Source organism: Phascolarctos cinereus, unplaced genomic scaffold (genome assembly GCF_003287225.1).
Source record: "Phascolarctos cinereus isolate Bilbo 61053 unplaced genomic scaffold, phaCin_HiC Scaffold_4;HRSCAF=312, whole genome shotgun sequence".
NCBI classification, from domain to species: Eukaryota; Metazoa; Chordata; class Mammalia; order Diprotodontia; family Phascolarctidae; genus Phascolarctos; species Phascolarctos cinereus.
Window position 1 is genome coordinate 137,410,627 of NW_027555847.1, and position 12,790 is coordinate 137,423,416.

Sequence of the window (12,790 nt, forward strand, 5' to 3'; positions counted from 1 at the left end):
TAGGACAACAAATCATAAATTGGCAGCTAGGTGGCACCAGAGTGCACAGAGCACTGGGTCTAGAGTCCGAAAGATTTGAGTCCAAATATGACTTTAGACACTTATTTGCCAGGAACCTGGAGAAGTCCCTTAACCTCTGTCTGCTTCAGGTTAGTCGCCTGTAAAATACAGGTAATGAGAGCACCTACTTCCCAGGATTGTTGTGAGAAGCCCTTAGTGAAGTGCCTGGCCCATATTCCCTTTCTTCTCCCCCACCCCCTACCTTCCTCCAATATATAGTAGAATTTTTTTTTATAACATCTCTAGCAAATGATCATCTCTGCTTGGATATATTTAGTAACTGAGAGTCAACGGATTCCTGGGTAAACCCAAACATCTGTTTTTAGCTGGAGCTGCTGGTTCTCATAATGGGTCAATATTTATCTTCCTATAACTTTTAGCCACTTTTCCCACATCTACCCTTTGGAACAATAAATAGATCTATTTACTCTTCTACAGGACAATATTTCAAGTATTTGAAGATAGTATGTCTCTCCTTAGGAATCTTTTTCTTTATCCAGGCTAGCCATCCTCTATTAATTCAACCATTCCCTCTATGACATGGTTCTCAAACTGTCCTTATCACTCTCCTCTAAACAAACTTCAGTTTATCAATGTTCCTCCTAAATTGTGGTGCCCAAAATTGAACATAATATTATTAATTCATATTTACCAAGAGAGTAGAGAGTGCCTATTACTTTCTGTGATCTGGATACTACTTAATTCAGTCTAACACTACATTATACAGATAGATCACAGATGCCTTTCCTCAGGTTAGGAAGTAAATTTGTATTTACATATTTTCATTTTTTGTTTTAAGTGTCACGGTTTAAAGTTTTTTTCTACCACTGCCACTGGTCAGAGCAATGGCTCCCTAGCCTCACCTGAAATACTGAATAAAAAAAGGGTGTATCTTGTTTTTGTTTTTTGCTTTTTAAAAAAGTAGACTTAAAGAGTATTGAAGATTTCAAACTATGTTCAAAAGCAGTCATGGAATTTTAGAAAGGAAAGGAACTTTAGAAATAATTTTAACCAACCCTTTTACTTTATAAGACTATTATATAGAAAGTACAAGGCATTTTGCCTTATATGAAATGCCTTTATAAGGCATTTTATATATATAAACCATTATTCTCATTATGGTTGTAACAGATGAAGATCCTAAAGCCCAGAGAGGTTTAAGTGATTCAACCAAGGACACAAATGTTTTGAAAACAGATTTATCATTTACTAAATTACCGTGAATGGGATCAAAATAGTTTTGTTTCTTTTGCTGTGGCAAGCAGGAGTAGATGGAGTTGATATTCAAACAGAATAAAACAGTTATCCTGTGTACAAGGCATTCTGGTAGATGCTAGTCCTTTTGTTCTGCGAAAAAGGGGTCCGTGAGTGAATAACCTGAGGACCATCGGCTGACTAAAGCACCTGTCATGTTAATTAAAAAAAAGAATTTCATTAAGAAGAGTAGTGATGAAGAGTACACAATACAAGTATACCTTTAAGTAAATCCAATATACAGATGTTTAGATTTATTTTTTAAAAAAGTTAAATGACAGGGATTGAGGAGGAGGATCATTCACATTAATACACACACACACACACACACACACACACACACACACACACACAGAGCCTTTCTTTGAATGGCAAAACTCCACTAGCACAGTTAAAGTAATCTAACTTTACATGAGATTTTTGAGGAGCAGACACCACCATATAGAGGGAACTATTCAATTGCATCTGAACAAAAATATCTGTATAATTTGGAACTAAGGACAATCCCCATGTAATTAATCCAGAAGTGGCTATATTCCTTTGCTTCTCTATTGACTGCTCTTCAAGACAAGACCTTTCAAAGCAGAGACTTCTGAGGTGCTCCTTTCTCATAAAACAAAAGAACGGGGAAAAAGAGAAGTCATAACAGTGATAAGGAGCTGAAGGGATTCATTTATGAAAAAAAAGACCAAAGAAACTGAAAAAGGAGTGTGACTCCTAAATAAGAAGGCTAATTTAGGAAAGACTGTACAACTTCTACTCGTCAAAATAACCCCCCTCGAGTACTTAATAGTTTACAAATCTGTTTCCTTGCAACTGCCCTGTAAGGTGGCTGTAAGGTATTAGCCCCATTTCACAGTGAGGAGAAATCAGAGCCCAGAGGGTGAGGTTACTTGCCCACAGACAACTTGTAAGTGGCTGAACCAGGGCTCAAACCCTAATTATTCTGACTCCAGGGTTTCTTCCACTATGTCATACTGCTTCTCTGATCCCCTAACAGGAAGGTTGTCTTCACAGCAGTGCCTTTGAGAAGCCATATCCTTATTCCAATGACGCTGCTCAAAACACTTTAGCAAATCCTCTTTGGGAACTCCATTCAAAGCACACACACAGAAAGTTAGTCTTATTACTTCTTAGTCAGACTTTGTTTTTTAAACCCAAGAATCAGGTCACATGATTCTTGGCTCAGAATAAATTTTGACTGTTTCAAAAAAACAAATCCGCATTCAAAGGATGATTGCAATATTAAAAGTAGTATGTGAGGGGCTCTAAATCCAGTCTCCAAAGAGGAGTTCCACATATGCCTCGAACAATAGCAGCATCAATGAAATATGTTTGTAGCTTCCAAGGGGGAACTACTTTGCAAGTTCCAACACTCATTGAAACCTCAAAGTTGTGGCCTGATTGTTTAAAAAAGAAATGAGTTACATTACTTTATAATCATGTATCCCACTTAGTTTTTGATTAGGGCAGCAGAATGATAGTTTGTAAATATTTGAAAAATGGAACTCTCACCAAATAATGATATTACTGAATTGGAGTTAAGTAGGCTAGAGAATGACATGTTCACCACTTCAGAATGTAACCTGAAGAAACAAAATTGTTTTCAAAGGACAATGGAACAATTTTAGTTGTGGGGGACAATGACAAAACTTAGCCCCTTCACTTTCCACCAAGATAATATCATTTACCTTGAAAAATCCATCTGATGTTTTGACCAGCCAACACAAATATAAAATTTATTCATAAATCTGAACTTTAAGTTTTATTTTTCCACTGCCCGAGGCACTCAGTCTTCAAATTCTAATCTTGTTCACCAAGGTTCTATCTATTTCCAACTAAACTGGTATTCTCAGCCAATTTAAGAAACTTATTCTTTATTCATTCAATCCCAATGCTTCTTTGCCTTACACATCCCACAACACAACCATAAGAAACACAATGGCATTAAAGGGAGAGGAATAAAACAACTTTGTGGGAATTAATAATGAAAGGCAGTTGCATCTTTTCTCTTCAGGCTGGTGTCATTAACCTTGAACAATTCATCTTTTAACTAACACCAATACAAATGAAAAATATTTGTTTATACAACTGAACATTAAACTTCATCTTTACATTTCCCAAACCATTCAGTCTTCAGATCCTAATCTCATTTGCTGAGTTACTGGTTAGTTCCATTCATCTCAGTAACTTCTGCCAACTAAAAGAACACAGTCTTCACTTCTTCAGTCCTAATGCAGGTGGATTTTTTGATGGTAACTGAAGTACGATTTATCACTGAAACATTTCCCACACTTTACACATTTGAAGGGTTTCTCTCCTGTGTGGATTCTCTGGTGAGTTACCAAGTGAGAACTTCGACTGAAACTTTTCTTACATATAGCACACTTAAATGGTTTTATTCCTGTATGGGTTCTCTCATGATTAACAAGATCTGAGCTGCGACTAAAACTTTTCTCACACATTGTGCATTTATATGGTTTTTCTCCTGTATGTATTCTTTGATGAGTTATGAGGTTTGAACTGCAGTTGAACTTCTTCTCACACATGAGACATTTATAAGGTTTTTCTCCAGTATGGATCCTCTGGTGCGTTAGTAGATGTGAGCTCCGACTGAAGCTCTTTTCACAATTGTTACATTTATGGGCCCTCTCTCCTGTATGAATTTTATGATGGGCAGCAAGATTTGAATTCTTAGTGAATCTTTTCTTACATATGAGACATTTATAAGGTTTTTCTTCCGTATGAATTTTCTGATGGTGTATCAGATCTGAGTTCCAAATGAATTTTTTGCCACACTGATTACATTTATGTGGTTTCTCTCCTGTGTGGATTTTTTGATGTGTAATAAGATGTGAAAGCATACCAAAACTTTTCCCACAGTCAATGCATGTATAGGGTTTCTGTCCTATATGCGTTTTCTTATGCCTAGCAAGATTTGTTTTCTGAGTGAAACTTTTGCCACACTCAGTACATTTATGAGGTTTCTCTCCAGTATGAATTATCTGGTGAATTAAAACATCTGATTTCTGACTAAATCTTTTATCACATGTTGAACACTCGTAGGGTCTTTCCCCTGTATGGGTTCTCTGATGCTGTATAAATTTTGATTTACAAATGAAGCTTTTTCCACATTTATCACATTTATTAGTATTGTCTACTAGGTGGATGGTCTCGTGCTGGATGAGATGTGTTCTTCGACTGAAGTTTTCCCCCCAATTAGCACATTCATATGTTTGGGATTTCTTATGTATTCTCTCATGTGCAACAAGGTTGGATCTCTGAGCAAAGTTTTTCCCACAAGCATCACATTTATACGGCTTTTCCCCTGTATGGACTCTCTCATGAGCCCTGAGATTTGACTTCTTATTGAAGTTTTTCTCACAGACAGTGCATTTATAGGGTTTCGTTCTCGTGTGGCTTCTCTGGTGTGAAATAAGGTATGATCTTTTGATAAAGGCTTTATCACACAGGAGACATTTAAAGGATGTTGGTGCTGCCTGTTCTTGGAGACAAGAGATTCTACTTCCTACAAAGTGGGAAAGTTCTTCAAACTGAGTGGAATTTTCAATTGTAATCAAAAGACTTATAAATCTCTTTTCTTGAGGTAGGGACATACCTACCCTTTTCTGATCAGGGAATCTTGGTTCGTTTTCACACTCCCTCCCCAATCTAGGATGCAGGGAAGTGTCTCTTTTGTACCATTCCGAAGGCACCGCTTCTACTTCCCCATTTTCTGGATTTTCTTGTTGAAAATTTTCCTCTTCCTTTTCATTGTTGTCTCCTGCTGACACAAAGAGAGAATCCAAACACCATCCTCTCCCTATGTGATGTCTGATGTGGAGACAAAAAAATCTGCAAGTGAGTTCTAATTATATTGAATCCTGACTATACTGGGGCAGCATTAGAGAACAGTATTTGGGAAAGATTAAGTTCTTCCAGCTGCAAAGTCATCCAGTTAGGACTGGGATTTAGTGCTCTCAAACAAGAAAAGAGAAAGAGGCCCATTCCTTCTCATCCGCCCAAGGGAAATGGCGGGCACTTATAATTTTTTTTAAGATAAACTATTAACATTATGTAAACGTGAACTGTTATTCATGGGATCACTGGTTTGTGGATTTATTTCTAAGAGAGGGTCATAGTTACCAGGTTTCATTAGCAATCTTCTGGGAACATGAAAAACCCCAATGAGGGTGGGAGGGTAAGTAGTTAAGAGTCATCATCTCTGGAAGGATATGTAAATACACAGCTTGACACAGCAGGATAATAGGGTGCTTGACTTGAAGTCTGGAAGACTGGGTTCAAACCCCACCTCAGACACTTTCTTGGTGTTTGACCTTGTGCACAGTGGTGCCTCAGGCTCCTCATCTGCAAAATGAGGGAGTTGGGCTTAATAGATTCTAAGGTTGCTCCTAACTCTAAATCTATAATTCTATGATATCTGTAAGATTTTCAAAACACCTGGGCAAGTGTACTGTGCATTGGATGAACTCATAATGTCTCTGAGTCCCCTTAATAAGAGAAAGATAGTGAAGGATGGGTTCATAGTGCTAGGGATTCCTCATACTTATAACGTTGCCCTCTTATAGAGCTAAATATATTAAGGACTTCAGGTTAAATTCTCCAGGTAAAACTCTACCAGCTCCCTAGTTCCTAAAATTATTTTTAAATAAATCCCCAGCTCAAACCAATAAATTACTTGCAATGATTAATCATTTTAGATAAGAAATTGATGAGGGAGATGGTAGAACTTTGATAGGATGATGATTCTCTTTTTCCTCCTCTTTCAGCCAAGGTCTATCACTAGATGGCAATGAACTTTTTGCCCCTTAAGTAATATCTATTCAGGGTTGTGACCTGCTTTATTAGAAAGATTACCAATGAAATGATGAATTCTGAATAATTAAAGAAGAACCAAAGTACTATATAAAGTATGTAATACCCTCCACCATTAGACCCTACCTGATACAATCAAGACCCCAAGACCCACTGGATACTTTCCACTATCCCTTTACCGTTACATAACCATTCTTTTATTCGTATTTCGTTACTCAATTCCAAGCCCTGGCAGATACAAATAAAATTGATTTTAGTCTAATTAAGCTAGAAATGGTCCCACCACTACATATCTCACCTAACCCTCTGGATATAAAAACTAGTAAAGTAATTGAATGGGATCTGTCTTACAAAAGTTTCCCGGGAAAGTTTAACTGGAGGGTATAGAATATTTGTCTTAACTAATTTTCCCTCATTCAATAGCACTAAAACAACTCTTTGTTCTCAATATTTTATTTTTATCTTTCCCTCTAGTCTCAGAGGAAGAACTGTCTGTCATCTTTTCTAGAGCCAACTCTCCCTTCTGCTCCTATCTATGCTTCAGCTATCAGCCTTCTCCTTTTCTTAAGGGACTTTTCTCTCATGCTTTCCCCCTTCTCCAATATTGTCAGTTTCCCCTCTTCATTAACACTTTTTATTTTACTTTCAAACATGTATAGGTTTTTCTTTCCCTCCAAATAAAACTAAACTTCTTGAAAAACTGGACTAACTCCATCACTCCCTTTTCTTCATTATCTATTCCTTCCCTCAACCAATGACATTTAAAAAAAAAGTTTTCATTCTATTGAATCAGCCCTTTTGTAGGTGACTATGACCACTTTTAGACAATCACCCCTTTTCTCTTGCTGAGTTCTCTGTTACTTTCAACACTACTGGCCATCCATTCTTCCTTAAAACTCTCTTCTCCCTTAGTTTCTCGGATACTACACTATCCTCTTTCTATTTCCATTCCTTTCATTTTACAGATGAGGAAACTAAAGTCAAGGATGGTGGTGATGAAATGACTTGCATACAATCACACAGCAAATAAATGACAGAGCTAGGACTTCAACCCAGATCTGCTGACCTCAAGAACAGTGCTCTTTTATTTATACCATGCTACCAGTCTCTCTGTCCTCATCTCATCCCTTAATTCTTGGTGTTTCCCAAAAGCTCCTTCCTCAGCCTTTTTTCTCTTTTCACTTCCTGGTCAATTCTTTCTCACAGTTTCAATTCTCACTTGAATGCTAAACGACTCCCCAAATCCTAGTCTATCCTTTGACAAAAGCATCATATTTCCAAGTGTCTACTAGATAACATTGACTTGGATGCCCCAGCTACCTCAGACTCAATTTATCTAATATACTATACAGAATCCATTGCTTCCCTCTTCATTTCATTTCATTTCATTTTCCCATTTCAGCTAATTGTACAATCAATGACCCACGCTCATCATACCAATTACTTTCATTTTTTATATTAACTGTCAAGCCCCTGTGATTCTTCAAAATCTGAATCTTTCTGGTCCCATTACCAGGTCCAAGATCTCATCACCTCATATTTGGATTACAACTTCCTCTTATCTGGTATGCCTCTTCTAATTTCTGTCCCTCCAATCCAATATCCACAGCACAAATCTTTCTAAAATAATGATATTCATGTTATTGTCAAATTCAAAAAACATTCAATAACTTTCCATTGTTTAATATATTGGGTCCTAACTCATCCTAACATTTATAGCTACTTGTAATCTGGCTTTTTTTTTACTTCCCAATCACTATTCCCCAGTGAATATTCTTTAATCCAATCAGACCCACCTTCTTAATGCCTACCTCCCCAAATGCCATGATCATGGCCATGATCTCATATTCATGCACTGGATCATTTTATTGCCCTAACTATTCCAGCTATCCAAATTCAACTTTTTGGTGCCTGTTTGCATCACTTCCTCAATGAAACCTGCTTTAATAATTCTACTGATCTCTTCTTTTTATGATATCAATTGCACTTACTATCTAATTAATACATTTTAGCACTTGGTTGCATTCTATTTAGTACTTTGTTCTATACTGACTTTTTTTTTGAGTCTTCATAACAAAACTAAAAGAAACTTGTCATATATTTCTTTTTTATTTTCCATTGCAAACAGTAGATATTTAATAAATATGAAATGAATTAAATTCATTGCCATTGCTTCATGTTTTTATTGCTTTGTGTTTTAGACATCACAAATAATAGTATTTGTAACTTGAAGACATTTTGAGTAAGATGCAATGTAGTAATATTAAATAAATACCTATAGATATTCCCTCACTTTAAGAAAACTCTATTTAAAAAACCCAAATTTATTTTTTAAAAAAGATACATCATAGGCTTATTATTCATATTACAAAAGAATTTTTGTTTTGCCAAGGTATTCACTTGAGAGTTGGCTTAGGTAACCAGTTCCTATGATGTTTATAGGCTTGAAGTAGCTGGGGAACAAAAACAAACTTCCCACAAATAAACATTCAAAATGTCTGGATCTTTTTAAAAGATGGTCCAGGAAAGTAATATTGTAAGAAGTAACAATAAAAACAAAGAATAACAATAAAGGCAAAGCCTCTCCCAATGTGGAATGGAACACCATAAATATCTCTGGGTACTTGGTCAAGAACATTTGGAAACAAGAACACCTGTAGGACAGAGAGGCATAGAACCCTCATGGTGAATATCAACCCAAAATGATAACACATAATATCCCAAACTGAAGAAGCTTCTGTAGTCAAGGCCCAGTTTTTACTGGTCCTAGTTTTCACATCTTAATATATTAATATAATATCCCATCTCTGTCATATACTTGTTGTGTGACCCTGGGCAAGTCACTAAATTTCTAATTATCTCAAAACTACTCTCTAAGACTGTAAGTTGCACAACAATTGACAATCTGCATTAGTGGATGAAGTTTTCTCATCAGGAGTTCCTTACACCATTGAAATCACAGGTCAAGACAAAAAGTTATGTATTCTCTTATACCATTTTCCTAGAGATGACCCAACTCTGGAAGTTTTTCTCAAGTAATGTACTCAGTTTTCTACTAACTTATTTTAAAAAATCAAACCACAAATAAAAAATCCCTCTGACTACAGTCCCATGATCCCAGGGGAACTTACTATATAGAACAAGGTATATAAAAACTGCTTTCTCTTCAGAACCGAGGGCGAGTTCAATGCTATTCAGGAAACTGGTTTGTAAGTTGATTGGGAATAATGTTCTTTTCCAAAACTATTAAAGTTCAGATCCCAAATTGCCCTGCAATTTCTGATGCACCAGGACTCTTCAATACAGAAGGCCTTACCAAATGAGATTAGATCCTTGCAATTCTTTGGCACACATTCCCAGCAAAGAGGGTTCTGAGAAGGGTCCAGACTCACACATTCCTCTCTGGAGAAATAGACAGCTAAATCCTCGAACACCAAAGATGCCTGAAACAACAGGAGACACCCCACCCAACCCCTACCCAACTCAGTACAGACGGTTCTCACCACGTGAGGGAAATCTATTTAAGCCAGTTCTTCTTTTAAAAAAATTTATTAATATCTTTTTATATCACATTTATTTATTTATGCCTTCCCCTACCCAGTCCACCATCCCTTGTAACAAAGAATTTTTAAAAAAAGAAATACAAAACAGTTTGGCAAAATCAATACGTCAACCATATCTGACAGTATATGCAGTATTCCATGTCTTTAGTTCCCCACCTCTGCAAAGCAGGCAGGTGTATTTTCTTAACTCTTCTCTGGGTCCAAGCATGGTTATTATAATTACAAAGCCTTTAGTTTTGCTTTTTCCTTTCCATTTACACTGTTGTAGTCACTGATTTGCCTAGAATGCTTAAAGGTTAAGTGACTTCCAAAGATCTGTTTGATCCTAGATATTCATTAAGCCATGCTGCCTTTCAAATATCTGAAAAACAGCAATCATGCTTCTGCAAGTCTTTTCTCCAAGCTAAAAACATAAAGTTTATTCAGTCAGTTCCCATATGGCAAATGCCTCATGCTTCACTTCCATCATTTGCAAAATAAGGAATCTGGACTAGATAACCTTTAAGATTCCTTCTAGCTCTGTGATCTCATATGTGATATACATGTTTATACATGACAAAGTAAACAATTATGTTCAAAGGACACCAATAAAAGTCACTCCCCTGTGCCTAATGGTATCCAAATCATTTAGCAGTACTACTGTACATATGTTGTGGTGTATTATAATTAATGTCACAGTTCATAAGCCCCTAAAAATAGAGTTGGAAGGGACCTTAAAGGTCATCTACTGCAACTCCCTCATTTTATAGGTAAGGGCAAAGAATCAAAGAGAAGGCCACAAAATTAGTAAGCAAAAGGAAATATTTTTGGATGGCATGGGGTAAAATATACATTTCACAGTTGATTTATTATTTGGATATATCTTAATTCCACAAAAATAAAGACTAAAAGGGGAGAGTTTGCTGAGAAATTCTCTAGCACAAGCTAGGGGAGAGTCCTCAGACTCAGAGGGACATTTGGTCAAGGTTTTCCTTCTAGATCCTTTCCTAGCCCTGATTCCTTATCAGCAAGCAATACTCAGATGTTAGTTTCTTAAGAACAAACTTTGTGGAAGAGAAAGACTTTAACTCAAACCTTGAAGCTTTTCCTATTCATCAAGTTACCTCTCATTTCAGAATGGGAAAGGGAGAGGAGAAAAGGCACAAAGAAAAAGGAAATTAAATTAATACTAATGCCCCAACCTCTTGCTGAGCATGGAGTTCTGAGCAAATGTAATAACTTTGGCCATAAAGGACAGATTAATTTCAGCATTCCTTGGGAGCAGACTATGAAAGGGTATGCTTTCAGAAGGAAGCATGAACAATACATTACCTGGGACCCGCCAGCATGGATAGAAGCCATTTATTTCCTGATCTCTGATGCTCCCCCTCTTCAGGAAGAACAGGAATCTGGAGAGCAGAGAAGGCTGAAGAAGAAAGAATTTACCTAAGAGACATGCTTATATTCCTACTAGTCAATATGCAGGTTCTACCCATACTTATTAAGGTTACTCCACTCAAAATATACCAGACACTATAGGAGGAGCTGCAATTGGGGGAGGGAGATGGAGGGGTGAAGGAACCTCCAATGCCAGTTCCCACATTACTAAGGCTACCTGAAGGGCATAGGGTGGTACCTAAATGATCTGTCTACAGTTTCCTCCTGAGGAAGAAGAGATCTGAGACAACAGCATACAGTTGGCCACAGACCAGTGGGATAAGCAAGTGAAAATTCTATCTTCAACATAATCAGGAAGCAAAACCAAGGATATAGATACTGACCTGCAGTAAAATCTCCAGCTTGTGCCTTCCAATTCTAATATAGTGAGTGATTCTATGATCATCTTCAGTGTGTACTGGTCTGCTGAGTGATTCTTCTAAAAGGTCATTGTCCTTTTCTTTTCTAAACATTTGTCACCCCCTGGCTCCAGAGACCTCAATTTGCTGTTTTAAGAATAACACAGCAAAGGGAATGGAATTAGGTCCTTAGGTACCTGTTGTAAAGTAAGAAACTTTCATTTGGATGTGACCAGTCAAAGATGATCACACTGACACTTTATGTTATTATAAAAGCTGGGCAAAATACCTTTGTGATAATAGTATGCGACAAGCTGTTGAAAAATTTCCTGCCTAATAGAAGGTTTGAGCTGCTCACCCTGGCCAAAAATGTGCTGTGCCAAACTGTTTGCCTTTAAAATTACAAAGAAGGCAAGATGTTGGTGTTAACCCTTAGAGCAAAGGAGAGGTGGGTGAGCAGGGGTTGCTGGTGGAATGACCCCGAGTACCCTGCACAGAGGCAGAAGGAGCCTCCCTCCTCAGGGTGACAGCCGAGGCTTGGTGGGGTCACGGTTAGGGCCAGGCATGTCCACAGTCCCGGGCCCGCGAGGTTCCCTGTAGAAGAACAAGCAGCGCTCAGGCCTTCTGCCAGGGAGGAATTGTTCGCCTCCCAAAGCTGCCTCCTCTTTGACCTGGACCCCTTTCTCCCTTCTCTCACTCCCTCCACCCCCTCACGCGCCCTCCTCTCCGGAGAGCCTTTCTCACCCAATGTGGACCACACAAAGTATCTCCCCACTTCGGCCTGCTGCCCTGGAGGTGGGGGGGTGGGAGGTGCCCCAATTAGGGGTTGAGATGCTTCTCGCTTGTCGCCATCTTGCTTTTCCCCCCCTTCCCTTAAAAAAAAAATCCACAACCAATCATCGTCGTCAACTCGGACGCCCCACAACCCATCCAGTCTGGGATGCAAAGTCTGTCTCTAGGGAACCTACAGTAGGGTACCCAAAGCCGCGTGGCTTCCTGGGAAATGTAGTTCCCAGAAGTCCCTAAAAGCTCAGACGCAGACAATTGATTGCAGTCTCGGGGGCGGGGGTTTCGGGATGGAAAGGGAAACGAAGAGGAAAGCGCCTAAAGGATGTAGCTTACCAGAAAAGGGGGAAGAGAAAGCAGAGGAACCGAAACCTTTTCCCAACATTATGGTTTATTTCACGGATATTGGGAATGGGAGACGGTGCGTCTTTCCGAGTATTCGTGAATCTGAACCAAGGGTGCAGACAATAGTGGCAGAGTTTTCCTAGTGAGGCTTCCAGGATTAGAGCAATAAGA

At 38.2% G+C, this 12,790-nt stretch overlaps 1 protein-coding gene across 3 annotated transcripts; it reads right to left on the reverse strand.

The window, feature by feature from the left end:
- Positions 1–1,475: 1,475 nt before the first annotated feature.
- LOC110214630 (uncharacterized) lies at positions 1,476–12,476 on the reverse strand. Of its 3 annotated transcripts, none has more exons than XM_078152642.1 (6): positions 12,233–12,476; positions 11,847–12,082; positions 11,474–11,685; positions 11,025–11,118; positions 9,467–9,593; positions 1,476–5,098 (listed from the first exon to the last, which is right to left on the reverse strand). In XM_078152642.1, exons 4-6 carry the CDS (start codon positions 11,052–11,054, stop codon positions 3,546–3,548), a joined length of 1,710 nt encoding a protein of 569 aa, XP_078008768.1. In that variant the 5' UTR covers positions 11,055–11,118; positions 11,474–11,685; positions 11,847–12,082; positions 12,233–12,476; the 3' UTR covers positions 1,476–3,545. The 3 variants fall into 3 exon arrangements, with proteins under 3 accessions (XP_078008768.1, XP_078008767.1, XP_078008769.1); XM_078152641.1 differs by having other exon boundaries at positions 11,778–12,082; XM_078152643.1 differs by lacking the exon at positions 11,847–12,082.
- Positions 12,477–12,790: the final 314 nt, after the last annotated feature.

Coding starts and splice junctions, on each gene's coding strand:
- LOC110214630 (XM_078152643.1), bottom strand. CDS start 11,054: ATGGCTTCTATCCATGCTGGCGGGTCCCAG. Junction 9,594..11,024: donor TCCATGCTGGCGGGTCCCAG/GTAATGTATTGT, acceptor CTGTTGTTTCAG/GCATCTTTGGTGTTCGAGGA. Junction 5,099..9,466: donor CAAGGATCTAATCTCATTTG/GTAAGGCCTTCT, acceptor TTGTGTCAGCAG/GAGACAACAATGAAAAGGAA.